Here is a 27,934-nt window from a genome sequence, read left to right as displayed (position 1 = left end):
CATAAAAAGAAACAACATAAAAGTTCCAACAGGGCTATGTGTCTAGAGCACCAACTAGTTATCAAGTATGTAGAACTGGGGGGAGAGGTCATAGTGAAAATGGTCAGAAATACTCTGGAACTAACTAACATTTTCCAGTGGTCAGTCTTTAGGAATCAAAAACAATGTGTATATTAGTTCCTTATAAAGTCCAGAGTTTTGAAATAAAAAAATTACATGAGTAATACAATTCATTGTAGAAGAACTGAAAGACATAAATTAGCAAAAAACAGACTAACCTATCAACTTTCTACCACAGAGATAACCACTGTAGCATTTTAGTTTCTGCATCGTAGATTGGTATGTTTGACTGTGTGTGCATATATGCTCGTGTGTGCATTGAAACACATACTCATAAAACACAAGGTAACTTATTTTTAATTTATTTTTTAATTAAAAACTTTTTTTATTTTTTGGCTGTGCCACGTGGCCTGTGGTATCTTAGTTCCCCCACCAGGGATCGAACCCGTGCCCCCTGATTGGGAAGTGCGGAGTCTTAACCACTAGACCACCAGGGAAGTCCCACAGAGTAACTTAAATAACAAAGTAATCCAATGATTAAAGTATGCACCTCCTGTTAAAGGCAGATGGAATATACATATCCATGTTGTCAGGAAACTACAGTTTTTTAAATTAAATTTTCTTATTGAAGTACAGTTGCTGTACAATATTATATAAATTACAGGTGTACAATATAGTGATTCACAATTTTTTTTTTTTTTTTTTTGCGGTACGCGGGCCTCTCACCGTTGTGGCCTCTCCCGTTGCGGAGCACAGACTCCGGATGCGCAGGCTCAGCGGCCATGGCTCACGGGCCCAGCCGCTCCGCGGCATGTGGGATCTTCCCAGACCGGGAACCCGTGTCCCCGGCATCATGAGGTGGACTCTCAACCACTGTGCCACCAGGGAAGCCCCACAATTTTTAAAGGCTATACTCCATTTATAGTTATAAAATATTGGCTATATTCCCCATGCTGTACAGTATAGCCCTGTAACTTATTTTATACCTAACAGTTTGCTCCTCTTACTCCCCGACCTCCATCGTGCCCCTCCCCCTTCCCTCTCCCTACTGGTAACCACTAGTTTGTTCTCTATATCTGAGTCTGCTTCTTTTTTGTTATATTCACTACTTTGTTGTATTTTTTTAGATTCCACATGTAAGTGATCTCATACAATTTTTGTCTTTCTCTGTCTGACTTATTTCACTTAGCATAACGCCCTCCAAGTCCATCCATGTTGTTACAAATGGCAAACTTTCATTCTTTTTTACGGCTGAGTAGTAATCCATTGTATATACGTACTACATCTTCTTCACCCATTCATCTGTTGATGGACGCTTAGGTTGCTTCGATGTCCTGGCTATTGCAAATAGAGCTGCAATGAACACTGTGGTGCATGTATCTTTTCGAATTAGTGTTTTTGTTTTATTCTGGTATATACCCAGGAGTGGAATTGATGGGTCATATGGTAGCTCTATTTTTAGTTTTCTAAAGGGATCTCCATACTGTTCTCCATAATGGTTGTACCAATTTACATTCCCACCAGCAGTGTAGAAATGTTTCCTGTTCTCTACATCCTCACCAGCATTTGTTATTTGTGTTCCTTTTCATGATGGGCATTCTGACGGGTGTGAGGTGATGTCTTCTTGTGGTTTTGATTTGCATTTCCCCAATGATTAGTGATGTTGAGCATCTTTTCACGTGCCTGTTCACCATCTGCATAGGAAAGCTACATCTTGATCTCTTACACCTAGAGGTTATGTACAGTTGAGCAGAGTAAAGACTTTTGAGTTCTTGGTATCAGGTGCAGATGGCAGAGAGAAGGGAGAGAGGACTGCAGGTCTTTTCCTTCTAATCTCATGTTTGGGAACAAACTGTACTGCAGTTGGACACTGTGTTGCTTGAGGGACATGCCTTGGGAGGGCCGGAGAATATCCACTAGAGTTAGGAAGAAGCAGGAGGCTTGCCATCTCTCCCCCTACCTCACCACTACCAGCCTGCTTTTACTCTTTGGTGTTGGCAGTAGGACACTGAAGTTTTCTCTTCTCTGTAGCTCAACAATTTATGTAGATGGTTGAACTGTTTGGCCTTTAAAGTTCCTGTGAACCCTGGAATCAAGTGATAATTCAATGTACGAGTGGAATGGGCTCCTTCTGCTTTCTTCTTTTTAATATAAATTTATTTATTTATTATTTGTTTTTGTCTGCGTTGGGTCTTCATTGCTGCACGTGGGCCTTCTCTAGTTGCGGCAGGCGGGGCTACTCTGTTGCGGTGTGCGGGCTTCTCATTGCGGTGGCTTCTCCTGTCGCAGAGCACGGGCTCTAGGTGCGCAGGCTTCAGTAGTTGTGGCACAGGGGCTCAGTAGCTGTGGCTCGTGGGCTCTAGAGCTCAGGCTCAGTAGTTGTGGCGCACGGGCTTAGTTGCTCCACAGCATGTGGGATCTTCCCGGACCAGGGCTCGAACCCGTGTCCCCTGCGTTGGCAGGCGGATTCTTAACCACTGAGCCACCAGGGAAGTCCCTCCTTCTGTTTTCTGACTGCTAGTCTGAAGGGTGGTTTGCTTTGTTCTCTTATTTCTCCTACATTATTTTCTTGGTGGGTGGATGGATAGGTGATTAACTATGTCTTTAGTTAAATCATCAAAACGTCTACAGAAACATCTACTTAAGTTGGTAGCAGTTGCTTACATGATCTCACTAGTGCACCCCACCCATCTCTTTCTTTTCTCTAAAATATTAACTCAGAAGCATCTTATTTACCCAAAACAGTCACCACAAGCAATGATACATCAATCATTATACCTAAGTCCATTATCCATCATTAAATAACTGTCACCAGCGAGTAAAATCCCACACATAGTGAACAGGTAGGTGGGGATTCTCTTAAGGTTACAGCATGTACATGACAACATCACATGGTAACCAGTTCTCCTAGAGAACTTAACCACTGCTTGCTCTTCTGTCTCAGGGTCTCCACCCTTTTGCTTTTTCATGCTCCCCAAATGAGTCACATGCCGGCCAATACGCCCAGCCACGGAAAATGCATGCTGCCAGGAGTGCACGCTCATTGAATGTCAGTATTGTGCTCTGCCTGGAAACAAATACGAGAAGCACATCCTGGAGGCCTGGCTGCTCACCTGAGAATTGCATCTGCGAGCTGTCCCAGGTGACTGTTAAAGAAGCGTGGTTAATCACGCCCGAAAACAGGTAAGGCCCGTGACTATATGGGATAGCGCAAGGATGATGTATTTTGCCCAGCTTTTATATTCTCAGATGCGTTATTTCTTAGACTAATAAACCATGCTGTCACTTTATCCAGCCTATTATTATGAAAGCAAACTCCATCTGTTTGTTCAACAAAGGACTCGGAGATGTTTTTAGTAGACACTTGGAAATGTCTGATTAATTGCTAAGTATTACCCCGCACGTAAAATAAGTTGACATGATAAAAAATTACTCACATTATTTTTTTACCTTTTTTGCTGGGAGCTTTATCAAGACCTAATTCACATACCATACAATTCAATGGCTTTTAATATATTCACAGAGTCGTGAAATCATCACCACAATCAATTTTAGAACATTTTTATCATCCCCCTAAGGAAACTTGTACCTTTAGAAGTCACTCCCTGGCCCTCCCACCTCCTCCAGCTGCTCTGCCCTAAGCAACCACTAATCTATTTTCTGTTTCTACACATTTGCCTATTCTCAACATTTCATACAAATGGAATGGTGCAATATGTGTTCTTTTGTGACTGGCTTTTCACTTAGCACAATGTTTTCAAGGTTTATCCGTGTCATCGGTAACAGTAATTCTTAAAAATTTGATCCTCAGAGGGACTTGCTATGTGGAAGGAAAGTTGTGTGCATTTGCGCTAGAAATCATGCAACAGGGGGCAAGCTTGGCTTCTTGGTTGGCACTGAACACAATTCACTTGGTTTCCCATGAATGGGTCAAATCAGAAGGCTGGCTGGTTTAACTCTTCTGAGTGAATTATAACAGCATCTCAGGTCCTAGAAGAAGAAACACTGGGCCCTCCTTTGTCCCGCTGGCAGACACACAGGCCTTAGGAATAGAACATAAGGCAGATCTTGGTGGCAGGTGTAAAGGAGACGGAGCTGCCTAGGCAGGTCAGTCCAGCAGAAGTGGAGAGGAGCTGGGCTCAGAGACCATTTCCAACCTGGCTAATCTTTCCTTCTGTGTCAGACCACTTGCCTAGCGCAACCAGTCCTGGCATCTAAAAGGAGCAGTGTTTGTTACTGGTGGTGGGGAATCCTTTGGGCAGTTCAGAAAGGTACTGATTCATGGTGAAGTTAGTGCTAAGGACCCTGAGTGGTTTGGGTCAGGCTATCGGATGAGAATATATTTTCACACCCTGAAGGAAGCTAAACCATTAGCAAGTTTAGTTTTTTTTCCAATTTTTTTAAACATCTTTATTGGAGTATAACTGCTTTACAATGGTGTGTTAGTTTCTGCTTTCTAACACAGTGAATCAGTTATACATATACATATGTTCCCATATCTCTTCCCTCTTGCGTCTCCCCTTTTTTCTAATTTTAACGGAACTTCTTCAAATCATCCCACAGCTCAGGCCCTTCTGATTTAAGCTTTTTTCCCCACTGGCACCTTCTTCCTGATGTCATTTCTTTATATAGTTAAAAAATCTTGAACAGTTCATTACTTAGCTTTTTCCTAAGATACTAATCCTGACTCTTCTTGGTACTAGATAACGTTTTGCATCACATTAATATTTAACCCTCTGATAAACACTATATCCATCCATCCATCCATCCATCCATTTGTCTGTCCATAGATGTGTCCATCTGTCCATCCATCCATCCATCCATCCATCCATCCACCCATCCATCTATCCATCCATTTACTTAACAACCATGTATGGCCCAGTGTGTAAGAAATGGGGTTCAAACTTGAAGCAGTGATAAATTTAAAGGTGTTCTTCCACTGCTGTCTGCAAATTCCCAGCAGAGCTACCCAGAGGCTCCCATTCATGAAATCTTTCTTCAGAAAGATTTCTTCTCTCCGCTCTCCCCGCATGGCATCACTGAGCATCTTTGCTCTATACCTTGCCTATGGCTGGCTGAGGGGTGAAGATACCCGAGTTCCAAGTCTTCAAACTCTAGAGCTCTGCGGGGTGTGGGCAGAGGAGGGAAAGGGAAGCAGAAGGAGGACCAGGTCAGAGTTGTTAATCCAGAAAAGGGGAGAGGACATGATGACAAAGGACTCTGGATTTCCTTCATCTTGGAAGTCTTAGGGCAGAAAAGGGGGCCAAAGCAAGTGTTACCTTATTTCCTCTGACTCAAGAATTCCTGAAACTAAAATATTTCATTTTTAGGGCTAACCTTGGGTATAATACAGTTTCACACACAAGAAGTCCCTAACTAACCTTCCTTCTCCCTGTCCGCATAGACTCCAACCCTCAGGACCTGACAAAACCTTTCAATCCACAATTAGAGCTAAAACCACTTGAAGATGCAAATCACTAAGATGGGGAAAAGACTGGTATAACTAGCCAGTCAAAATTTTAATCAAGGGGCTTCCCTGGTGGCGCAGTGGTTGAGCGTCCACCTGCCGATGCAGGGGAGACAGGTTCGTGCCCCGGTCCGGGAAGATCCCACATGCCGCGGAGCGGCTGGGCCCGTGAGCTGTGGCCGCGGAGCCTGCGCGTCCGGAGCCTGTGCTCCGCAATGGGAGAGGCCACAACAGTGAGAAGCCCGCGTACCGCAAAAAAAAAAAAAAAAAAAAAAAAAAAAAAGAGGGGATTTACACAAATGATTCAGCACTGTTATATTACGCAAGGGATACTTGTCTTTGAAGTCAGGGCTGGTCAGGAGCAGGGCTTTTGGAGAGAATAGGGTGCCGGTTAAATAGAAAAGGCTGATGAGCTGTGAGCTGAATCAGTGACCTGAAGTGATGCAGGCTGAGAAGGGCAGGGCGCACACTGGGGTGTGGCTGGGAAAAAAGTATCATTGGTTCAGGGATGGGGGGCAGTATGGCTGAGAGAGGAGGCCGGCTGAGATTTCTGGAACAGAGCGTATGGGAGGAAAAACGAAACCAGAATCCAGACGGAACTCTCTGGGGCAGGGAAGAGGTGGTGGAGTTCGTGTTTGATCCAACAGGTCATGGAAAGGGTCTGAACGTTTGAGGGTGGGTGGAGAGGGCAGGGAGGAACTGTCACCGAGTGACCGGAAGCAGAGGCTCTGGGGGAGAAGCGGGGGGGACACGCAGAGAAGAGGACAGGATGGCGTGGTGGGCAGTTTCTGCAGACAAGGAACGGGGGTGGGTGGAGTGACCGACCACTCTGGGAGTCTCCTGGAGAACGGAGCTGGTGGAGAGGGCGCTGAGATGAGCCTGGTACCAAGGACAGCGCACGGAAGCGCCCTGGTCATGAGGGTGTGGAAAAAGGGAGAATGCAGAGCCTAAGTGAGCACTGGGTGGTATCAGGACAAGGAAGGGGGTCCTAAAAGCTGGCCCAGAGCAGATGGTAGAGCGGGAAGCAACTGGACCTCAGGCTGAATGCACCTGAATGCTGGGAGCTGAGAGAAAAGCTTTGAGTTTGTGGAAACGATTTTGTGGAGGGATGTGAGGTGGTGGACGTGAACCCCATATGCAGGAAATAAACAGCTCCAACATTCCTTCCCAAGCCTGCCGGCACCTGACTTCAGTTTCTCATAAGACCTTGGATTTTTGCTGTTAGCTTTCATCTCGAGGAGTGGCAGTGTGTGCCTGAGGATGGGCATACAATGCAATCTCGGAAGGACATGCCTTGACAGGACAGGTACCTGATTCTCAGAAAGGAGAAGAAAGAAGAGTCAGCTCATGCTTTGTCTGCACTTGGACTTGGTTCGCAAACGACTGTTGTGCATTTCTGAGTGCCGAGAGGCACTTTCATGCAACAAATGGGTTTTGTATTTTTAAAAAATGGTTCTATTATTTTCTGGAGTGGTGTTGACTCTTCACAGTCTATGGGTGGCAATGCCCAATTTGAAATCCTACATTTACATCAGCATCCTTACAATTACACAAGCATTGCAGAAAAGTCTGCAGTTGCGTTAACCTCTTAAGTATTACATTGTAAAGACATGATGCCTACAACACTTGGTTCATTGGGCAGACGGATCATATATGTGTTTAAATTAAACAAATTCAACTAGGGAGGAAGAGTAGGGGTGGGAGAGACTGGGGAAGAAAGAGGAAGACTGAGAGAGAGAGAGAGAGGTAGAGGGGAAATAGTAGGGGAAAGAGACAAAGGGAGGGAGAAGGTGAGAAGGAAGGGTTGAGAAAGAGAAGTTGAGATAGTGTGCCATCATTTCATATTCAAGTTCACGGCAATGGGACTCACGAATCTTCCCTTTTTTGGTCTCCTTTTCTGCCTGCCTCTCACTGGACTGAGTGTGATTCTAGGGTTTAAGGGTATTTGTTTCTCCTGTAACATTTTTTTCAGGGCAGCCCGTGGAACCACCCTGTCCCCAAATGTACTGTATAGCAATCCTTCTTTCACTTTAAAAGAGGCTAAGGAAATTCTAATTAGAGATCGTATTTCTTTGGGGCTTAACGCTTGTTTCTAATCCATTTCTCATGTCTACACAATTATTCACGTACAGTCAACAGAGCTGCAGAACGTGAAAAAAAAGACTTCGATTCCTGACCGGAGGCAGAGGGGCAATGAAAACAGATACAGAAAGGACAGCTCTATGTGGAGTTTCTGCTTCAGGTATGAGTATTTCTTTCTGCACCAGTAAGAATGCAGCTGTAAAACAAGGACACGTGCAGTCAAAACCCCAAACGGAACAGGACAAACACGCGCCGTCTCTTTGATCCTGGCTCAAACCCAGGAAATTCTTACCCCCTTGGACACGATAACCAACTTGGATACAAACACACTAGCTACATTTTTGGACACGCCATTCCAGTAAAGATGATACGGAGAATGTTGAGCAGGGACTCCTGTGGAGGAGGGTTGCACAGGACAGACACTCCAAGGAGGGATTCTGTTGAAACAGACCCAGAGGCGAATTGGCCAAGCTGCCCGCAGAGCGGCCAGACTCAAGCTCTCTTTGGGGACTTTGGAATGTAACTGGAATTTCTGGTGGAAACAGCCAGCACCCCCCGCCAAAAAAAAAAAAAAAAAGATATCGACTTATAGCTCTGCTGAAACCTCTGCCACGAAGGAGAAGTCGCAGCACCCTGGCTGCCAATTCTCTATCCCTCTGTCTGATTTCTAAACCTACTCTCCCCTTCCTCCCTAGCTGGGGCCAGGAAGAAAGTGTGGAGTGGAATTGGCTGCGTTGGCTGATTTGAACATAACGAACCATGGCTAGGTTACTTGGAAGATTAAAAAATAAGGAGCTCGTATCTTCTTAGTGATGGGTCGAGTTCTTTTGATTTGTCCCTCACTTTTCGAAATTAAAAATGTCTTTTCTCGTATACTATAGGAAAATTTGACAGACATCACAAGTCTGCATTTCAGCCCCTCTCAATGTGAAAATTATACTGCCCCCCCCTTCTTAAAGTTTTATTCTAAGTTTGATTCAATGAACTGCATTCTGACTCTTCCTTAATTCAGGTTCTCAGAGCTTCAGGAGCCTGGGAACTTTTTCTCCTCTTGGCTATAAATGTAAAAACATAGAAGAACAACACAAAGGGAACTAAATCATTCTGAAGACTGTTATCGAGATAACCAGTCTTGTCACTGGGTTCTGTAGCCTTCCTTTACTTTATCTGTGTGTACTTAATACACACTTCTTTTTTAACAAGGTCATGATCATTCTCTACGTACCAGAAAACTCCAACTTACGGCTAGAGAATAAGCCATCCTTAAAAAAATAATGAAAAAGTTAAGACAGCTGCATTATTGAAGAGTGCCTAGAGTTGTGACAGTGACAAGCACAGACGAAGCAATTATGAATTTCATGAAAATAGATAAAAATCCAATTGGAATAATGAGGGCTGCCGCACTGAACACCTGTTTATTGTCTTAATTTTGCCTTAAGGAGACACTACTGATGTTCTCCAACAGCAGCAAAAATCAATAATGGATCAATATGGATAAACGCGTTGGGTCCGACCTTTTGTCCTAAGAGACAGTTGACAGCTGGGTTTAGTTTTACTGGGATTTACTTAAAGACTCGTAACAGTAAATAATGGCGCATTTAAGAATATTTGCCCGCTCTGATTGAGTGAGTTTGGCAGGTGGCAGTGGCCTTTCAATGGCATATGGCTTTGAGAAATTACATCAATATATGCATACGATGTGTCTTAGCCGCTGGTTCATGAGTCAAGTTGATTAGTAAAGAATCGCTGGTTTAGCATTTTATAAGCAAATATTCTCCAGCACAGGTGGAAGAAAATACGGTGAGAAGACAAAAGGAGAAAGAGTAAAAGCCTGTAAAGTTTTGCAAGAACTTTTAAGAATAGTGGAATGCCGCAATACAGAGACACACCAATATTTCCTTGAGATCCTACAACATTAGGAAAGACATATCCAGGCACGTCTAATGAGGCAGTGTTAACTGCTTTCCAAAGACAAATTACTTTTAAGTACAGCATTAAATGAAACAGAAAGCACACAGTCTACCTCAAACATTCGCATTAGGGTGTCCCTTATAATAAACGAGAACTTCTGATGCCTTTCAAGAGGAGGTGAAGCTAAAAGAAAATCAGATGAACGACTCTGAATATGTTTTATGCTGTAATTCCCTTCATATTTCATATCTGGAAGTTACGGAATAGCACAGAAAATGCAAATACAGCATATGGTAGAAACTAAAAGGGGTTTCAGTTTTAGTTTGTTTTTGAAAATTTTGTTTGATAGTTTTCAAAACAGGCTACTTTTAATTGTGGAGTCGCATTAAGAAAAGCAAATGATAATTTTTACAGGAGTCACAATCAAACATTATGTTTTAAGATAATTTCATAGAGAAATTCATCTTTGAAGATCAGAGGGCATTATATTCTTGCAAATTATGGAAACCTGTACATGTGGTTTCCTCTGCAATATCCAGTGGATTGTTCACAGAAAAAATGAGTTTCTGGGATATTTGCACTAGAATTTAAGCTATTTTCAAAAGCATTTCTGTCTGGCAGCTGCTATTAAGTTCCTTGAGTACTGCCAGTTTGCCTCTTTTATTTTAGTTTTTGCTAATAAGAGACAGATTCTACTGATAGAAAATTGAACAGCATTGGAAAGCCACAGTGTCTATTAAAAGAAGTGGATGTTGCACTTGTATGAATATTGGATATTCTGAAGGCTAAATCACTTTGTTTCGTACAGAGTTCATTTGACATGATTGCAGACATGTCCAACTTTAGGGACACAATGGCAAGATAGAGTGTATCAGTTTCTTTATGAGTTTTATATTCTTACAGCTTGTTATGATTACAAGTAGATTCCTTACAGTTTACATGGGTAAGTAAATATATTAAAAAGAACATTTACAAATCCCAACATATCAACATTATAGTACTGTCAAAAAAAATCACGGAAATATTTTACTAGTTACCTAAAATAAACTTTTCCTATGAAGTGCCAAGAAAAAGTCAAATGAGTTTTAAAATCTGAACCTCAGCCGAGGAGAATGATCCCACTTCAAATGCCACAGTGCCTGTCCACCAAGGGGAAGCCTTTACGTATTTTCTTTAGCAAAGAAGCTGACAGTATTCCCTAGGGGCAGTATATATATCCACACGCGCGTGCGCACCCACGCTTGAGAGGTAACATACACACAGCCTCAAAAACCAACTCCGTCCAGCTTTCATATAGGAAGAAAAAAGTGCTCGGAAACCTCTGTCGTTCAAGGACCCCTTTCGATCACTTAGCAACCTCTCTTTCCTGCTATTTTTAATTTCAAACATTCAGCGTTCGAAGTCGAAGATTTGACGAAGCGGATGCAAAGTGTCCCTTTCAAACACCCCAGAGACAAACACGGAAACTTGGATCAAATAGAAGTAAGATGGTCCCTACCTTTTTTCTGAGAGTACGATGGCGACTGCAGTTGAGAAAAAGTAGGCTTTTCTTCGGTGAAATATTCAGGTTGGCTGTATTGATTCAGGGCCATGTCCAAGTCAGAGTCCTTGCTTTTCTGCACGTTTCCAGGGTAACTACAGGTATAAGGCTGATTCACTGCCCAGGCCTGTTCCATATATATGTTGTTACCGGGCACAGCCTGAGCGTTGCAACCACTGTAACCTGGACTGTCTTTGAAATACGCGTAATAATCAGTGGCCTGCATGTAGCAGTTGCTACCGGCAGCTGGGTGTAATTCATAGAGTTCTTGCACACAGAAGTTCATTTTGTTGCCCGGGTTCCGTTTCTACTTTACATATACACACACTCTATGCATGAGATCCCCAGCCCATACGCCCCGAGAGCTGGCCATATACGGCGAGCATCGTCCATCCATACACATGAAAGGGGAAGAGAAGATGAATAAACACCACCCCCCACACGGCAACCCAGCCTGCTGTACTTTGCAATAACACCTGATGTGCTAAAATCCTATTTAGGTGGAGGTGTCTTTGGAGCTGTCCTGCCATTCAAACATATTGGAAAGCAGATTTCTGACTATCAAAGGTCCTAAGCTGTGAATTCAGCTAATTCCTGGGGGAAGATGGCAGGCAGGTAGGGATGACCTCCACCCAGCCCGAGGAGTGACAAGCGACGATGCTTCTGTGGGTCTGAGGCTGGGAAGCTCCGTTTTATATGCTGTTTTTGAACCTCTTTCAACGTGATTAGAAAATGACTACTCACTGTTATGTCATTTTGGTTGACAACTGAAGCATGAAACATTATAAAGACATCTTAGAGACTATCCTTGGATACACAGAAAATCCGAAAATCAATAATCTAGTTTATTAGCACGGACCAGAGAAAATCCAGTAGTAACGAGCCTGATGACTGACTCCAGAACCTTAATCTAGTTCACACAAACGTTAGGGGTTACATCTGTTGTCGAATGTTACCGACGGGCTTTTCAAGCAGGATCCAACCATCTTCCTAATGACACACAGGGCCCACGAGTTTTGAAAACACGCCACGGAGGCCACGTCTGAAAATATCGCTGGTGCTTGTAAGTTCTCTTCTGCTCCTGGCTCCTGGTGATTTTCTACATCGTTAGCCTAATCGACATGAAACCTCCAGTTAACTTCACTTTGCTCATTCTGTCTTGGTTGTGTTTGTAAGTGCATGAGGGGGGAGTGTGTGTCGACACCCTAAATGCAGAGCACCCCTCTGTGAGAGCAGTATTCCCCTTCTGATTGTGGGTAACAGCATTCTTAACAGTCGTCTGTGGAAACTGTGTGCAACTATCTTTTTCTTGTTTTTTATAGTATGCTACCTCTTTCCCCTTTTTTTTAAATTTAATTTTTATTTTATATTGGAGTATAGTTGATTTACAATGTTGTGTTAGTTTCAGGCGTACAGCTAAGTGATTCAGCTGTACATATACATATATCCATCCTTTTTCAGATCATACAACTATCATTTTATTCCCATTCAATTCTGCTTTTGAGATGATCTTCGAGCTTACTTGTGATTTAAGTGGTATTCACACACTTGACATTTAAAGATAGTGATCCAAAAGGGAAAAGCATTTTCTAGGAGAATCACTATATAAGATGCGAACAAATACCAAGTTAGAGCTTAAAAGCTTGCTAGGATGACCAGTGGTGTTTTCTCCATGTAGATGATGGTGAGCATGTATGTTCTAGATCATGATTCAGGAAGGGTGGGCACTGCTTTCTTTTCTTTCTTTCCTTTTTTTTAAATTAAGGACTTAAAATATATATATATATATTTATTTATTTATTTGACTGTGCCAGGTCTTAGTTGTAGCACAGGGGATCTAGTTCCCTGTGCACAGATCGAACCTGGGTCCCCTGAATTGGGAGCGTGGAGTCTTAACCGCTGGACCACCAGGGAAGTCCCAGAAGCTGCTTTCTTTGAAGCTGGAGGTTCTTTCTCTTTCTTCTGGAGACTTAGTTGGCAGGGTTGGCCTAGGGAGGTAACATGTACATTTGGGTTCCTGTGAAATACCTCTTGGTATTTCCTTCCTAAGGGACCACAGACAAGGTGATGTTGTAATATTCAAGAGTGATACCTCCGCTTTGGACACAAAGCTCCAGTCAATTGCAACATACAATTCTGGGCAGGCACATAGGACCGGAGCAAGGAGGGTATCACAGCCGTTCAACAAACATCTATAGGGCATCTGTTCAGTGCAAAGCAGGGAGGTGGTGGGAGCAGAGGTGGCGATTCAGAAAGTCAGTCACGGTCCCTGCCACCAAGCAGCTTAATAGCGGGTGTTTTCAACACACAGAGTCAAGTGGACCATTGTCGTGAGTCTGTCAGTGCTGATGATTTTATAAAGGAGCCACGGATCCAAGGGAAGAAGGTTAAGAATTAGAGAACAAGCAACAGATGAGACAAGATGAGGGACTAAACCCAGGCAGACCCCTGGGTGGATGTTTAGTCATAAGACTCCTTGAAAAACTGCAACTGAGCTATAAAACAAGGAAAGGAATGGTCTCCAAATTGGTACATTTGAACCCTGAAAATGAACTGCAACATCCTAGAAGGCATAAAATCTACCATAAGGAATGAAGAACACAGCTAACACTTTAACAGTGTTTTTACTCTCTGGTTACTCTTAAAACAAATAAAAGATTTATTCGCAAGTGTTTTTAAGAACACATACACATAACATTACAATTAACATTTTCTCCCTACTGAATATGTCAAAACATTTCACTGGAAGCAATGACTATTTTCTGAAAACCCCAGGAAAAAGGATCCAGGCCTTATGTTTTTTGTCTGATCTCATTTATTTATCTCAAATTTCCCAAAACTAATCTGAAAATTAACCTTTCAATAAAGCAGTTTTCTTTCCTGGCAAACACATATGTTCCAAGGCCTCTTTCTCTGGTTAGATGCTGCGTGTCACATCCATCCAATTTTGCAGTTTTGCCCAGTGAATTTCCTGGCTCCCTTTCTGTTTCACTGCAGGCACAAATCCAAGCCATTTTTTGCTTTCCACCAGTAACAGTACCAACTCAAGCCAGAATCTCAAATTTCATTACAAAGGAACACTTCAAAACAATTTTCCGAAATTGCTTGAAAAATCGGAGCTTTCTTCTGTCCCAGAACTGGATCTACATACTGCAGCGAAGAAAGGCAGAACAACTCCTGCAAAACTCTTTTTGCCTCTCTCAATTTTCACTAAACATTGGGAAGACCCCTGAGAGTCAAGAGAATTTTGATTGAATTAAAACAATCCTGAATTCTCCCAGAAATCTTTGAATAGGAAAAAAGTTTCAAAACACGTTTAAGAGAACCCACTTCCTCACTCACTTTTATCTTTTGGAAAAAACAGAACCAAACTTTCTGAAATGCACTCTTCTTGTACCAAGTGGGGTTACTCTTAAGAGTAAACGTGTGAGACTCTGATGATTGTTAGCTGGAAATGAAGTTCAAGTTGAAATACGGCCCCTCACACACCCTGATGGAGGCAATCCCAGTGCGGCCACTCTCGAACGATCTGGCCTGCTTCTTTGTGAAACCAATAAAGCAATTTAAACACATCATATGTCACAAACGAGGTGAGTTTCAGTAAGACTGTTTTCTTATATCTCTGGCTGATGACCCTAATTTAGTTACTGAGAGAGAAGCTAACGAGTTATTTGACCCAAAGGGCATCAAACTAACTGAAATAAACTCAGGAGGGCTTTCACAATTCTCATTAGAAGTGCTTCTAATCAGGACTTCCCTGGTGGCGCAGTGGTTAAGAATCCGCCTGCCAATGCATGGGACACGGGTTCGAGCCCTGGTCCGGGAAGATCCCACATGCCGCAGAGTAACGAAGCCTGTGTGCCACAACTACTGAGCCTGAGCTCTAGAACCCACGAGCCACAACTACTGAGACCATGTGCCACAACTACTGAAGCCCACGCACCTAGAGCCCGTGCTCCGCAACAAGAGAAGCCACCGCAATAAGAAGCCTGCGCACCACAACGAAGAGCAGCCCCCGGCTCGCCCGCGTGTAGCAACGAAGACCCAATGCAGCCAAAAATAGAAATAAATAAAATAACATAAATTAAAAAAAAGAAAGAAGTGCTTCAATCAATAATAACTTATTATCTAAATACACCTTTGTCCTTGGCGGGAAGGAAATAACCTAAAAAGACAAGACTAACCATCTTGCTGGGGAAGTTGGTAGATAAACAACAAACCCTCAAAGTCTCTGAAGGAGGAGAATTGTTTCTCTCTTTTCTTCTATTTTCAACTGTGTTGATTCTCAAATAAGGCTGCACGTTGGAATCACCCACAAACTTTAAAAACACCAGTGCCTAGGGGTCGCCTTCAGAGATTCTGATTTAATCGATATGGGGGTGGAACCTGAGTGTGAGGACTTTTTCAAGTTCCCCAGGTTATTTCACAGGCAGTGAACTTGGAGAACTACTGTTCTGCTGGGCGTCCACGCCCAGCCCCTCACCAGATACCAGGGCGTCCTGAGACACTCCTTTTTCTTCCGTTGCAGCTTCACTGCCTATTTCCTTTTGTTTTTCAAAGTTTATCTTCCATATATCAATCTGGCCTCACTGCCCTTGAGTCATCTGGTCAATTAGAGGAAATGGGTCAAGGAGACCCACCAGGACGAACTAAATCCAAGGAAGCGTGATGACCATGACATGGGAACACAGGAAGATTCTGCCTTGGGAGCTGGGGATGGCTTTGCAGAAGGGTGACCTGTGAGCTGGCATTTGGAGAGTACGTAGGACTTCAGCAGTGGAGGTAGAGATACGAGAGACTTCTAGCGTCTACTCTAGTGATTGTTCTTCCTCTGCTTTAGTAATAGAACCTCTAAATGTTATTCAGGTACATGGCCCTTGTTTCTCGGTCTCCCTTGCACCTGGGGGTGTCTGTGTGACTAACTTCTGTCCAATGAGATGTAATAGAAGAAATACTGTAAGACAGATTCCAGGGAACTTAAAAAGACAATTTAAATTGACAACTGGTGCGTGCCTTTTGCGTCTTTTCCTTTGTTACTTCTTCCTGCTACCTGCAATGTATATGGGACGGCTGGAACCCCAGCCACTATTTTGGTCCACGAGGATGAGAGTCATACTCTAGAGCTGGCAGAAGAATGAGCTGGAAGGAGGGTAGGTTGCTGAGGTCCACAGGATTGTCACACTAGACTAAACAGCTAACCTCTTGGTTTGGGTTTTTGTTTTTTTTTTTCCTCAAGAAGGAGAAATCAACTTTTTATTTAGCTCATAGTTTTTTCATTTGTAAGACAGAAATAACAGTGCCCACCTCATTGGTTATTGTAAAGATTAAGTGAGTTAAATATAAGTAAAGCACTTAGAACAGTGACTGGTGTAGTAAGTGATGGTAATTATGTATACATAGTATATTTAGCTCTGTCTTGGAATATATTCTCTTCTCAGTCTACATTTTCACTAGGTCAGGAGTCAGTAAGCTTTGGTCTGCAGGCCAAGTATGGCCCTGTACTTGTTTTGTAAATAAAGTTTTATTGGAACCCAGCCATGCTCATTTGTTTACATCTTGTCTGGTTCTAAATCTACTACGTGCTACAATGGCAGAGTGGAGTCCTTGTGACCGAGACCATGTGGCCTGCTGAAAATATTTAGTATGTGGCTCTTTACAGAGAAAGTTTGCCGTCTCTGCTCTAAGTGATCTCATCCTGTCTCATAAATTTATTTTTAAAAAGTTTATTTATTTTAAAATTCTTATTGAAGTATAGTTGATTGACAATGCTGTGTTAGTTGCAGGTGTACAACAAAGTGATTCAGTTATACATGCAGATGTGTCCTTTTCCAGATTCTTTCCCTTATAGGTTATTACAAAATATTGAATATAGTTCCCTATGCTATACTGTAGATTCTTGTTGATTATGTATTTTATATACAGTAGTGTGTTATATGTTAACCCCAAACTCCTAATTTATCCCTCCCCAACCCTTTGGTAGCCGTAGGTTTGTTTTCTATGTCTGTGAGTCTGTTTTCTTGTCCTTTTTGAATAATAGTTAAATGCGAAGACAGTCCCAATGTGTATCTCTAGCCCAAATGTCTTCTCTAAAATCTTATGTCCTGAATCATGTCCTGCTGTCCACTGACACTCATCTTTGCAACAAGTGGACATCTCCAACTCCATGCTTTCTAACACCAGTTCCTCCTGCGGTTCTCCCATCTCAGGACCACCACCACCTGGGGGCTTTAGCCAAAAACCTTAGCCCTCCTGGACCCTCACTTTCTCTTCCTACCTGCAGCCAATCCATTAGCAAGCTCATTGGTTCTTCCTCCAAAATATATTTTTAATCCAACCACTTCCCTGTCCCAACTGCCATCGCCCTAGACCAAGCTGTCACCACCTCTTCACTGGACTCCCCAGACGGCCTCCTAATGGGACTTGCCCCATGGTAATTCTTTCTTTCTTTTTTTTTTTTTTTTGTGGTACGCGGGCCTCTCACTGTTGTGGCCTCTCCCTTTGTGGAGCACAGCCTCCGGACGCGCAGGCTCAGCGGCCACGGCTTACGGGCCCAGCCGCTCCACAGCATGTGGGATCCTTCTGGACAGGGGCACGAACCCGTGTCCGCTGCATCGGCAGGTGGACTCTCAACCACTGTGCCGCCAGGAAAGCCCGGTAATTCTTTCTTGATAGAGCAACCAGTTGTGTTTGAAAAACAGCACACCCGATCACGTCGCTTCCCTGCTTAAAATCTTCAGTGGCTTTTCACTGCATTTAGAATAAAATTCAAACTCTTCACCAGAAAGTGTCCCTTCTCCACCTGCCGTCGACCCCTTCCCCGCCCTGGCTTCCTCTCATACACTTGACTTCAGCCCAAACGTTGTGCCTGCCGCTCCTCGAGCAGCCCTGCTCTTGCGTGACTCAGGGGCACTCACTGCACGTGCTCTTCTCTGTCTGAAATGCCTCCCCATTCGGCTCTCTCCAGGTCAGGGCCCTTCTCATCCTTCAGGATTTAGCTTCCATATCACTTTCTCTGCGTTTCAGGGGCCTCTTGACTCCATCACAGGCAGAAGGCCCCTGCCACTCATCACACTCATCACACACAGCAGTTGTTCAACCTCTCAGAAAAAAGGTGGAGGACCCTCAGCGCACCCAAAGCTCTGTGCATTTTTAAAAAAACAAGATACAAGTTGAAATAAATGGACTCTCTTAGGCTTGGAAATTTCCAGTGAGACATCTGTCTGTCTCGCATTGAGCCAGTTTGCTCTGTTATGTTTTGCCGCTAGAGACAGACCTGTTTATGAAACCTACCTTCATGGAGGTTTGGAATTAGGAATGGGTGTCATCACTGCCAAACATCTCTGCTCCAAGAGAGGTTGTAAAACGAGTAGAAACATCGCCTGCCCTCTGAAGGAGCCACTCAGATTGAGGAAAGATCCCTTTGTAGATATAAGTGGGGGAGCATCTAGGTCTCACCATTTGAGTGCTGAAAGCGTAGCTAAATGTTAGGGGACATATTAGAGGGGGGAAACGAAAGGGGTGCGGAATAACTTGTCGAGTGTGCACTGTTCGTCTTTTGATGTGTGGAATCTTCTGACTTGTCTCTCTCTTTTTTTTTTAAACAAATAAATTATTGGTTTTTTATGAATTAAAAAAAATTTTCTGTTTTTATTTATTTATTTTTCCTTTTATTTTGTTTCGGCCTCATCCCTCAGCTTGTGGGATCTCAGTTCCCCGACCAGGGATCGAACCCAGGCCCCAGCAGTGAAAGCACCGAGTCTCAACCGCTGGACCACCAGGGAGTTCCCTGACTTGTTCCTGTTTAAAAAAGATTCCAAGTTAGTTCAACTCCGGAGATGAGAGCAGGGCAAGCTCTGGGCACTTTGGGACCACTCTATCTTCAAATGCCCCACCCCCCCTCCCCAAGACAGCTGGGAAATGATGGAGGCTTATACAGAGGATTATACAGGATCCTAGGAAACTGCAACTAGAACTTCTGAGCTTTGTATTTCCATGTGTATTTTATTTGACTTTTGAGGAAGCGAAGTCCCAGAAGGAGAAAGTGACTTTTGTCACACAGTAGGCGGTAGTTATTGGGACCAGAACCCACTGCTGCTTCGCATGTATCAGGCCTCCTATGCCAGCTGGGGCCTTTAGTTTCCCAACCGACTCTAGTGCTTTAGGCTTAAAAGAACTGCCTTGGAGGGAGGGAAGGAATTAGGGGGATTTGACCCAGGCCTGGGCATTGACTCTCCCTCCTCAGAACTTCATTATATAAGACCTTGAGTCGATGGGATCATGTCAAACTAACCATTTTGGAACTTTTTACTTCCTCAGTTCTAGATGTGTTCATTGGCGTGGATCACTCTCCCCTTGGTTACTGTACTTCTGTGACCCTTATTAAATGAACACCGTGGCTGCTGGATTAACACGCAGATGGTGTTCCCAAAGTGGTCCAAAATATCAGTTCCAAGAGATGCCTTGAAGGAAAAGCAGTTCAAAGAGGTTCTGTGGTCAAGTGAGTTTGGGAAATCGTATATCCTCTCTTGGAGATTCACCCAAGAAAATGGTTGAACTTTGTTATGACTCTGTATAACTCAGCATTTCCTGAACACACCCAATACTAGAACCCTGTGTATCGTGTAATGCTAGTTACCAGTGTCCCTTGAAATATACTTTGAGAAACACCGAAGTCTGTTCTGTTGAAGATAAGCAGGAGATAACATTGTTAGTATGGATGTGTCACCTGGAAGAATGGCGTTTTTGCTCAGATTACAGACCAAAGACAGAGAGGAGGAGCCTGGGAAACTGCCAAGGGCGAGTGTCTTTTTCTTTCGTTTCTACCGAAGAAGAAAACTACTGGCCAGACGAAGCTGGACGGACCCATGAAGTGCAAATCCTCAGGGGCCACGACAAGCCTTTGGGCTTTGGGATGGAGTCTGCTTTGGCATTTGAGGAAGAGAACTCAAAGCCCTTCTCTTTTAAAACTTCTTGTGCTCTGAATTCCTTTCTAATTTTTCTCCTTCAATAATTAATCAAAACTTTTCCATAGTTCTAACGGGGGGGGGGGCTCTACTGAAGGATACTAAGGAGAGGGGGGGCTCTTGGGCACACTCCGTCACCAAGCAGAATTTGCTTTTACAAAAATGTGCTTGAAAAAGTGGCAACGTGGTTTCGTAGCACAAAGGGAATGGATTCTGACCTGGTGCAGTGGAAAAGAGACGGCTCCGATGAGAACATTGATGGGGGAACCAGACACCCTTGGGGCGCAAGTTGACGGAAACAGCCCCAGTAACTGAACTCGGAGATTCCCAAGGAGATAGAGGCTCTCATTAAGGCAGTCCTGGTGGCTTTCTTGACTTGGACACTCTTTCCACGTCTAAGGTTTGGTGGTTGTATGTTTTGTTTCGTGCAGATGGAATGGTTGCCCAACACATTTGTGCCAAAGACACCACCTGCCCAGTTACAGCAGCTTTTTACTAGATGAAACAGGCCAATCTATAAGGATGAATGAGTTAAAGAAAACAGTCCTTTGAAGTTCCACAAAGAAGAAAAAATAGACTCCAAAATCCTTAGGTCAGTGGTTCTTAAAATACGGTTCCTGAAGCAGCAGCATTTACCATCTCCTGGGACTTCGTAGAAATGCAAATTCTCCAGCTCCACCCCAGACCCACTGAACACAAGCACTGGGGGTGAGGCCAGCAGTGCGTGTGTAGACAAGCCCTCCTGGGGATTCTGATCCACGCTGAAGTCTGAAAACCACTGCCCTCCAGGAAGGCTCCAGTGGTCCATAAGTTTGTTCTCTGCCGACTTCCCCAGGCTCATTCGCTGTCACCTGGAGCCCTGGATTCTCAGAGCTCCTTTCTTCTGCTTCTGTTTCCTGATGCCCCGGCAGGTGTATTGGCTTTGTCCTTGATCTGAAACCTTTTAGACCTAATTAACCCAGGAGAAACCGGGTGCTCTGTATGGCCAGCCTAGCTCCACTTTCCCGGCCTCTACTTTGGGTTTTGGTGACCAATCACTATGGGCCTAATAGCATGTAGCACACTTTATCATTGCCACTCGGGACTCTTGCAAGGAGCGTGACTTCCAAGATCTCCGGGTCTCTGTGTAACCAAAAGTGAGGGTCCGGCTGCTCGCTGCTCAAAAGCCAATAAAGAGGCAAGGTTCGTGGAAAGGAAAGTTTGCTGTATTTTGGAGGCCGGCAACCCGGGCACGTGCGCGGATTCCTGTCCAAAGGCCAACTCCCCTCCCTACCACTGACAGTCAGTGGGCAAGAGCTTTTATAGATGGAGGCAGCGGGCTACGTGCAGAAACAGCACAGGCAGCTCTGATGGTCAACTTGAAATTGGCCATGGGGTGGTCTGACCAGTGTCACCTTGATTGTTTTAAGTATAGTTAGTCTTTAGTTCCAGGGTCGGTTGGTTCCCATTTCCTTGAGGCCAGCTCTCGGAATCGTGGCAGCTTATGTCATGCCTACAGCCTGGTCATCGTGTCGTTAACGTCTTCCACCTGATGGGGGTTTTAGTATCTACAGGACAGCTCACAGGAGAGGGCTCAGAACATTACCTATAGCCCTTGGGGAGGTACTAAATGTCCTTGACTTTGCTTAATGACTAAACTATTATTATTTGGTCTCCTCTGGCTGTCTTCCTTTGTTTCTGAATTTTCTCACTTTTCTGAGTAAACTTATTCCTTGGCTAAATTGTTTCCACAGACAAAAGGCGGGCTGAGGACATGGGGAGGAGGGCCATAGCGTCCTGCTCCGTTTCATCTGGACTCAGTAGTATCGTACCTGCTTTCACTTATCCCCATGGCCACACCTGCTGAGGGTGTTCCAGAAACTTCTACATCATACGCCTCCTCCATCTCTGGTCAATTCTTTCCAGTCTTCTTCAAGACATTGTTCCTCTGTCTGCCTTTAAAATCGGCTTTCCCTTTGGTTTATCCTGGACCTTCTAACCATGCGGTTCTCACCAGGTGACCTCATCAAGGTCCACATCTCTGACTACTGCCCCGTGCACTGGTGGTGCTTCATTGTGGCCCCCAGGCCTGCGTGTCCAGCCACCTACCCTCTCCCCAGGTGCCTCCACGGTACCCCACGCACCGGGACTGAACTTCTCTAAGAGTCTTATTTAATCCTTATGATGGTTCTTCAGGCCATGGCTATCCACGTTTTTTTTTTTTTAATAGATTAAAAAAGCCCATCTATTTGTCCAAAGTGGCACAGCTGGTTCTTTGAAGAGGCAGGATTCAAACCCAGATCTGTTCTAGTAGAAACTGCCCACTTATACGTTTCCTTGCAGTTTATTCATCTCTCTCTGAGATAATATTAAATTATTATCTGTGATCTCCAACATCTGGTCACAAAGGTCGGACGAGCCCAGGCTGCCACTGTCTTCAGGAAACTCCCCACCGCTTCTCTTTAAGAGAAAAGTCGGGGCTTCCCTGGTGGCGCAGTGGTTGGGAGTCCGCCTGCCAATGCAGGAAACACGGGCTCGTGCCCCGGTCCGGGAGGATCCCAGCATGCCGCGGAGCGGCTGGGTCCGTGAGCCATGGCCGCTGAGCCTGCGCGTCCGGAGCCTGTGCTCCGCAACAAGAGAGGCCGCGATAGTGAGAGGCCCGTGCACCACGATGAACAGTGGCCCCCACTTGCCACAACTGGAAAAGTCCCTCGTGCAGAAAGGAAGATCCAACACAGTAAAAATAAATTAAATAAAAAAAAAAAAAGAGAAAAGTCGGCGAAGCCAACAGGTTTCTATGTCTTTAATGTTACTCTGACCTTCCAATTCAATCCCAGGGGGATTGGCTGTCCAGGAGAATCGAAAACATGTCACCTCTTCCCTCTCCCACCCTCATCCTGGCTTGAAATCACTCACTTTTCAGGAAAAAGTTTAAAGGCTTAGAGGTCCTTCATAACATGGCCCTGGACTGTTTTTTATTCCTCTCTCTTGCCGTTCACCCAGACAACCTGAACTCTGGCATTTCTAGTTTTGCTCAATAGCACCTCTCCCGATGCCTTGGTCACACCCTGTGCCCTTCCCCTACCTTATCTCTACTCCATACAGTGATCCAAGCCCTGTGAAATGCCTTGCATGGAGGTGCTACCATTTAAGCCTCACGACACTTTTGTAGGTACATACCATCGTTCCTATTTTAGAGATGAGGAAACCGAGACCTGGAGAGGTTAGGTACTTGCCCAAGGTCATAGGGCTGATCAGGGGTGATTTCAACGCAGGTTTCTTGGGCTGCAAACCCCATGTTCATTTCCAAAATACTGTGCCCGCACTATGAATATTTCCTTTCCATGCACTATAGCCGAAATAATTATTTACATGTATGTTTCTACCTTTGTTCTTTTAAAGTCAATGCATAAATTACAGATAAAAGGATAGTGCCTTATCTCCTGGATATTTAAGTTAATTTAGGGGTTTACAGTAAGCATATAATAATTGTTTAACACAGGAACGAATGGATGGGAGTGGACAATGGCTGAGTGACCTAAAAATTATAATCCTGCAGATGGTGAGTTACGATGCATTTTCTCCATGCAAACAGGATGACGTGTTGGAATATGGTATGTGGATATGAAATACGCCTCTTGTTTCCTGCCTCTATGCCGTCAGTAGTTTACATTGGGGTCCATACTGTAGGACTACAATAACCCGACAGGCAGTGATTCTTCACAGCTTGTTAACTGTCCTCCTTTAGGGGCCTAGAAACTTAACCATGCCAGACAAGGGCATTTATATGCTCAAAATATTTCTTGATGGATGCTTAGTTCATGAAATTCTCTCTTGCATATTGGAAAATAATGTATCATCTGATTTTAGCCTGAAGTCAAGATTTGTTCCATTTAAGTTTTCGAGTCATGCGTTCAAAATTCCCAGACATTTGTGCAATGTCAAAGCCTCTCTTCCACAGCATTTCCAATGGATGGAAGAGTGATGATGAATGATGGACATTCCAGCACAATGTCTGGCAACTAAGAGTCCCCAGCATGAAGATCAAGGGTTTTATTCTGACTGCTGTTTCCTAAGACCAAAGACAAATCATAAAGTCTCCTTGTGCTTTGAAGGAATGAGATAATATTCGAAAGGAGATCGGCATCCAGACCAAAGGACAAATGCACGTACACAAAAGTGAATACAGAATGGCACCCTTAAGGCTGGAGATTGAAGAGAAAAAGTAAGGCTTTTAAAATATATTTTAGGCCATGGTTATCAGCACTGAATTCTTCTCTTTTCTAAGCCAGCAGTGGAATCTCTGCTCTTTTTCATGAATGAGCATCGGATTCAAAAGCAAATCTTTCCTGACTGTAGTTTGATGAAGCTTGGGCATCATAATCTAGAAAACATACCATAAAATTTCCGTTTTGGTATAACTTCAATTAGAGCCCAGGCTAAATAATGGTGATAACATCTACTGCGTGCTGTCTTCATAACCGAACAACCAGACTGGTGGGGGAGGTATTTCCATTGATTTGACAGAGCGGAAAACTGAGGAGATGGTTTTCTCACTATGATGTAGTTACTAAGGGAAGATGTTAGTATTGAAATTTCAGCTCTTGAATTGCTTGCTATTCTAGAACTTGCTTGTCTCACTTCCCCACACTGCTTTTCTAAGTAGAGAATCATTTTATGTTTTGAAAGTTCTGGGCAACTAAGTATGTGTTTCAACACAAATTCTAAAATCAGTGTGATGATTTAGCTGTTTTTCCAGAGATGTACCTAATTTAATGCTACTTCACAAATTTATATTAATATGTTTGTTTCCCTCTATCCTGAGAAGAAAAAAATGTCCTTTAACATTTTATGAATATCATTTATGCTTTGCATGAATATCACATAGCCGCTTATTTTATGTATGCTTTAATTTAATCACCCACAGTGCGTAGATTCCTTTCCCCTTAATTTAATGTGTTAAGATGATTATTTCATTGTAATTCACACTGATGGACTTGGTTTGAAAAGCTGAATGCTTGTTTGAATGGAATGGTTTTGACATTTAACAGCTATAGTATACTTTCTTTATTCTAGAGTAACATATCAGAGATTAATTTTATAACAAATTTCCCTAATAATAGGAATAATGAGTGAGTGATTGAGTCATTTGCATTTACTTTGCTTTTTCACCTTGAAGAACAACTCATGCAAAATCTAGATGCTGCCACAATTGATGTCAATTTCAAAAGGGTGTATTCTTTGTTCATTAAAGGCTCCAGTTCTTCACTTATACTTGGAAGTATTATGAAGAATGATTATGAAGAATGATTTAAATGATTAAAATACTGATACTTGCAACAGTATTTTGGATGAACCTCAAAAACAGTATGTTAACTGAAAGGTGTCAGTCTTATTGTATGATTCCACTTTTGTGCAGTGTCCAGTAAAGGCAAATCCGTACAGACAGAAAGTAGGTGAGTGGTTGCCAGGGGCTGGGTCCAGGAATGAAGAGTAGCTATAAATCAGCTCAAAGTTTCTCTGAGGGTGATGGGAACGTTCTAAAATAAGGTTGTGGTCATGGTTGCACAATTCCGTAAATAGACTAACAATTATGGAACTGTACACTTAAAACAGAGGAATTTTATGACACACAAAATATATCTCAACAAAGCTTTGACAAGCTAGATGTGAGATGATAAATAAATAGCTTGAGGTAATTAAAATTTTTGTCAACAGACAGAAAATTAATAAGTTCACATCATTTATATATCAATACTATTTATATAACATACTGTGTACGTTATTTTCCTAGACTTAATGGAGGATACACCACAGGAGGAAGACATGATTTCCCTCTGAAGTTTGCAACCCAACTAAAAGAACATATCAATAAGCAGAAGACAGTATCTGACCACCAGTGTTAGGTGAACAGGGAAGAAAACGGAATTCTTATTTCCAAAACAATGTAGGTTAGATTGTTTTTTTTCTCTAAGATAAATGCCAGCCAATAGAATTTTCATCATTGCTTGGCCATAAACAAGGTTGTGCTCATTTCAGGTCTCAACTCAAAGCTCTTCCAACACTTCTATTTGGAAATCCCATGCAGGAAGCAGGGTGTCTCATCAAACTTCTTATTCTCAGCGCACAGTACAGGACTAGGCACAGAGAACACACTAAAAACATTTCTGATGTAAATCAAGATAAAATCAGAGTCACTGGAGGATCAAACAGGCACGTTTAAAGACACAATATGATACAGCAGAGCACAGGAAGTACTTTAATTAAATTTTATGACAGCATGAGAAAGAAATGATTCATTGTGAGTGGAGAATCCCAGAGGAAGTGATATTTGAACTGGGCCTTGAAGGATGAGGGGTATAAAAGGAGGATTTGTAAACGTTTTCAAAAATAGGATCTACTTCATGCTGGCACCCTGAGACCCAGATCTAGAACTGGTGAATCGAAATTCTTCATTCTATTTCGAATGTCAAAATAGTCTAGAAAGATACACTACAGGTATCAAGATTAACCTAAAATATACCCCAATCTTAGTTGTTCTGTAATTAACTATGGTCTGAATTGTGGAAAGGAAAGAAAGTCCAGTTAAACGTGAGACGAGACCGAAGAGGCAGCCATCTATTTGTTATCCTCAGAAAAGCCTTCAGACGGCAGGGAATCTGCTTTCTGTCCCAGTACAAAGAGAGGTGACCCCCAGGTAAGCATCACCCTGTCATTCCAACCTTAAAAAGGTCACTGGTTAGAAAGAAACAAATAACTTGTATTCTGGAGACATTCACCCTTAGAACACTGAATGGATGCTTCGCAAGAGGACTCAGGCATAGGGAACAGACTGGTGGTTGCCAAGAGGGAGGGGGTTGGGGGAGGGTTGGACTGGGAGGCTGGGATTAGCAGATGCAAACGATTATATACAGGATGGATACACACCAAGGTCCTATCTTATAGCGCAGGGAACGATATTCAATATCCTGTAATAAACCATAATGGAAAAGAAAAAGGGAAAAATAAACACAAGAGGACTCACACAAAGATGTAGGTGGTTTGGAAGACTGGAAACTATTTCTGAATCACATACTTAAATTTAAATTTTTATAGGAACAAACATCGGGTGATACAACAATTTTTACTTTTTGTATTTTTGCCCAACACGCATAATCTGATTCTAATCACGAGGAAACACAGTCAAACGGAGGGACATTCTAGAAAATAATCAGCCTGCATTCTTCACAAATGTCAAGTGCCATGAAAGACAGAGAAAGGTTTTGAACAGATTAAAGCAGACTAGGCAGACAAAAACTAAATGAAAGGCACACTCCTGGCCTGGTCCTGGCCCAGAAAACAAGCCGGTTTAAGGAACAGCGGTGGCAAAGCCCTGTCGGGAATGAAGTCAGGATCTAGAGACACGTCCCCTCTCAGTCCTGCTCTCAGCCTTGACCTCTCCTCTGTGGGGAGAGAGGGGTGAGGAGTGACCGTTTGTGAAATTTAAATAAAGTCCGTAGGTTAGATAATAGTACGCATCGATGTTAAATTTCCCGATTTTGATCATTGTACCACGGTTTTCTAAGAGAATTTCTTTGCTTTCAGGAGACACACTGAAGTATTTAAAGGGGCATGATGTCTGCAACTTAAGTCTTAAATGGTTCTGAAAAATGATAATATGTATATATGCAAACAAACACATAGTATTCACACACACAGAATGATAAAACAGATGTGGCAACATGTTAACAGTTGGTGAATCGGGGTGAAGGATATATGGGAGTTCTCTGTACCACTTCCACTTTTTGGTAAAGCTGAGATTAAAATCAAATAAAAAGGAATTTATAGGTTTGCCTTAGCAGATCTTCCAGGAAAACACACAACTCACTCAAACTTGAAGACATGACGGTCTCCTGCCACCAATTTTCTTTTTCCAATTCAACGCTTAAAAAC

The 27,934-nt window shown here is 43.2% G+C and overlaps 1 protein-coding gene across 4 annotated transcripts in view; it reads right to left on the bottom strand.

Annotated features, from left to right (window-relative positions):
- The window catches only part of THRB (thyroid hormone receptor beta), a 354,801-nt gene that overhangs the window by 30,286 nt on the left and 296,581 nt on the right, over nt 1–27,934 (bottom strand). Inside the window, exon 1 of one of the 4 annotated variants that reach the window (XM_065877089.1) lies at nt 11,019–11,346. The exons of the other annotated variants lie outside the window; for them this stretch is intronic. Within the exon in view, the coding sequence (XP_065733161.1) occupies nt 11,019–11,346 (328 nt within the window). Of the gene's footprint in view, nt 1–11,018; nt 11,347–27,934 lie in introns of those variants that run through there. 4 annotated transcript variants of the gene reach the window in all.

This window comes from Phocoena phocoena, chromosome 4, assembly GCF_963924675.1.
Source record: "Phocoena phocoena chromosome 4, mPhoPho1.1, whole genome shotgun sequence".
NCBI lineage: Eukaryota > Metazoa > Chordata > Mammalia > Artiodactyla > Phocoenidae > Phocoena > Phocoena phocoena.
Note: the sequence above shows the minus strand (reverse complement) of the source record. Positions and strands in the feature narration are given on the sequence as shown.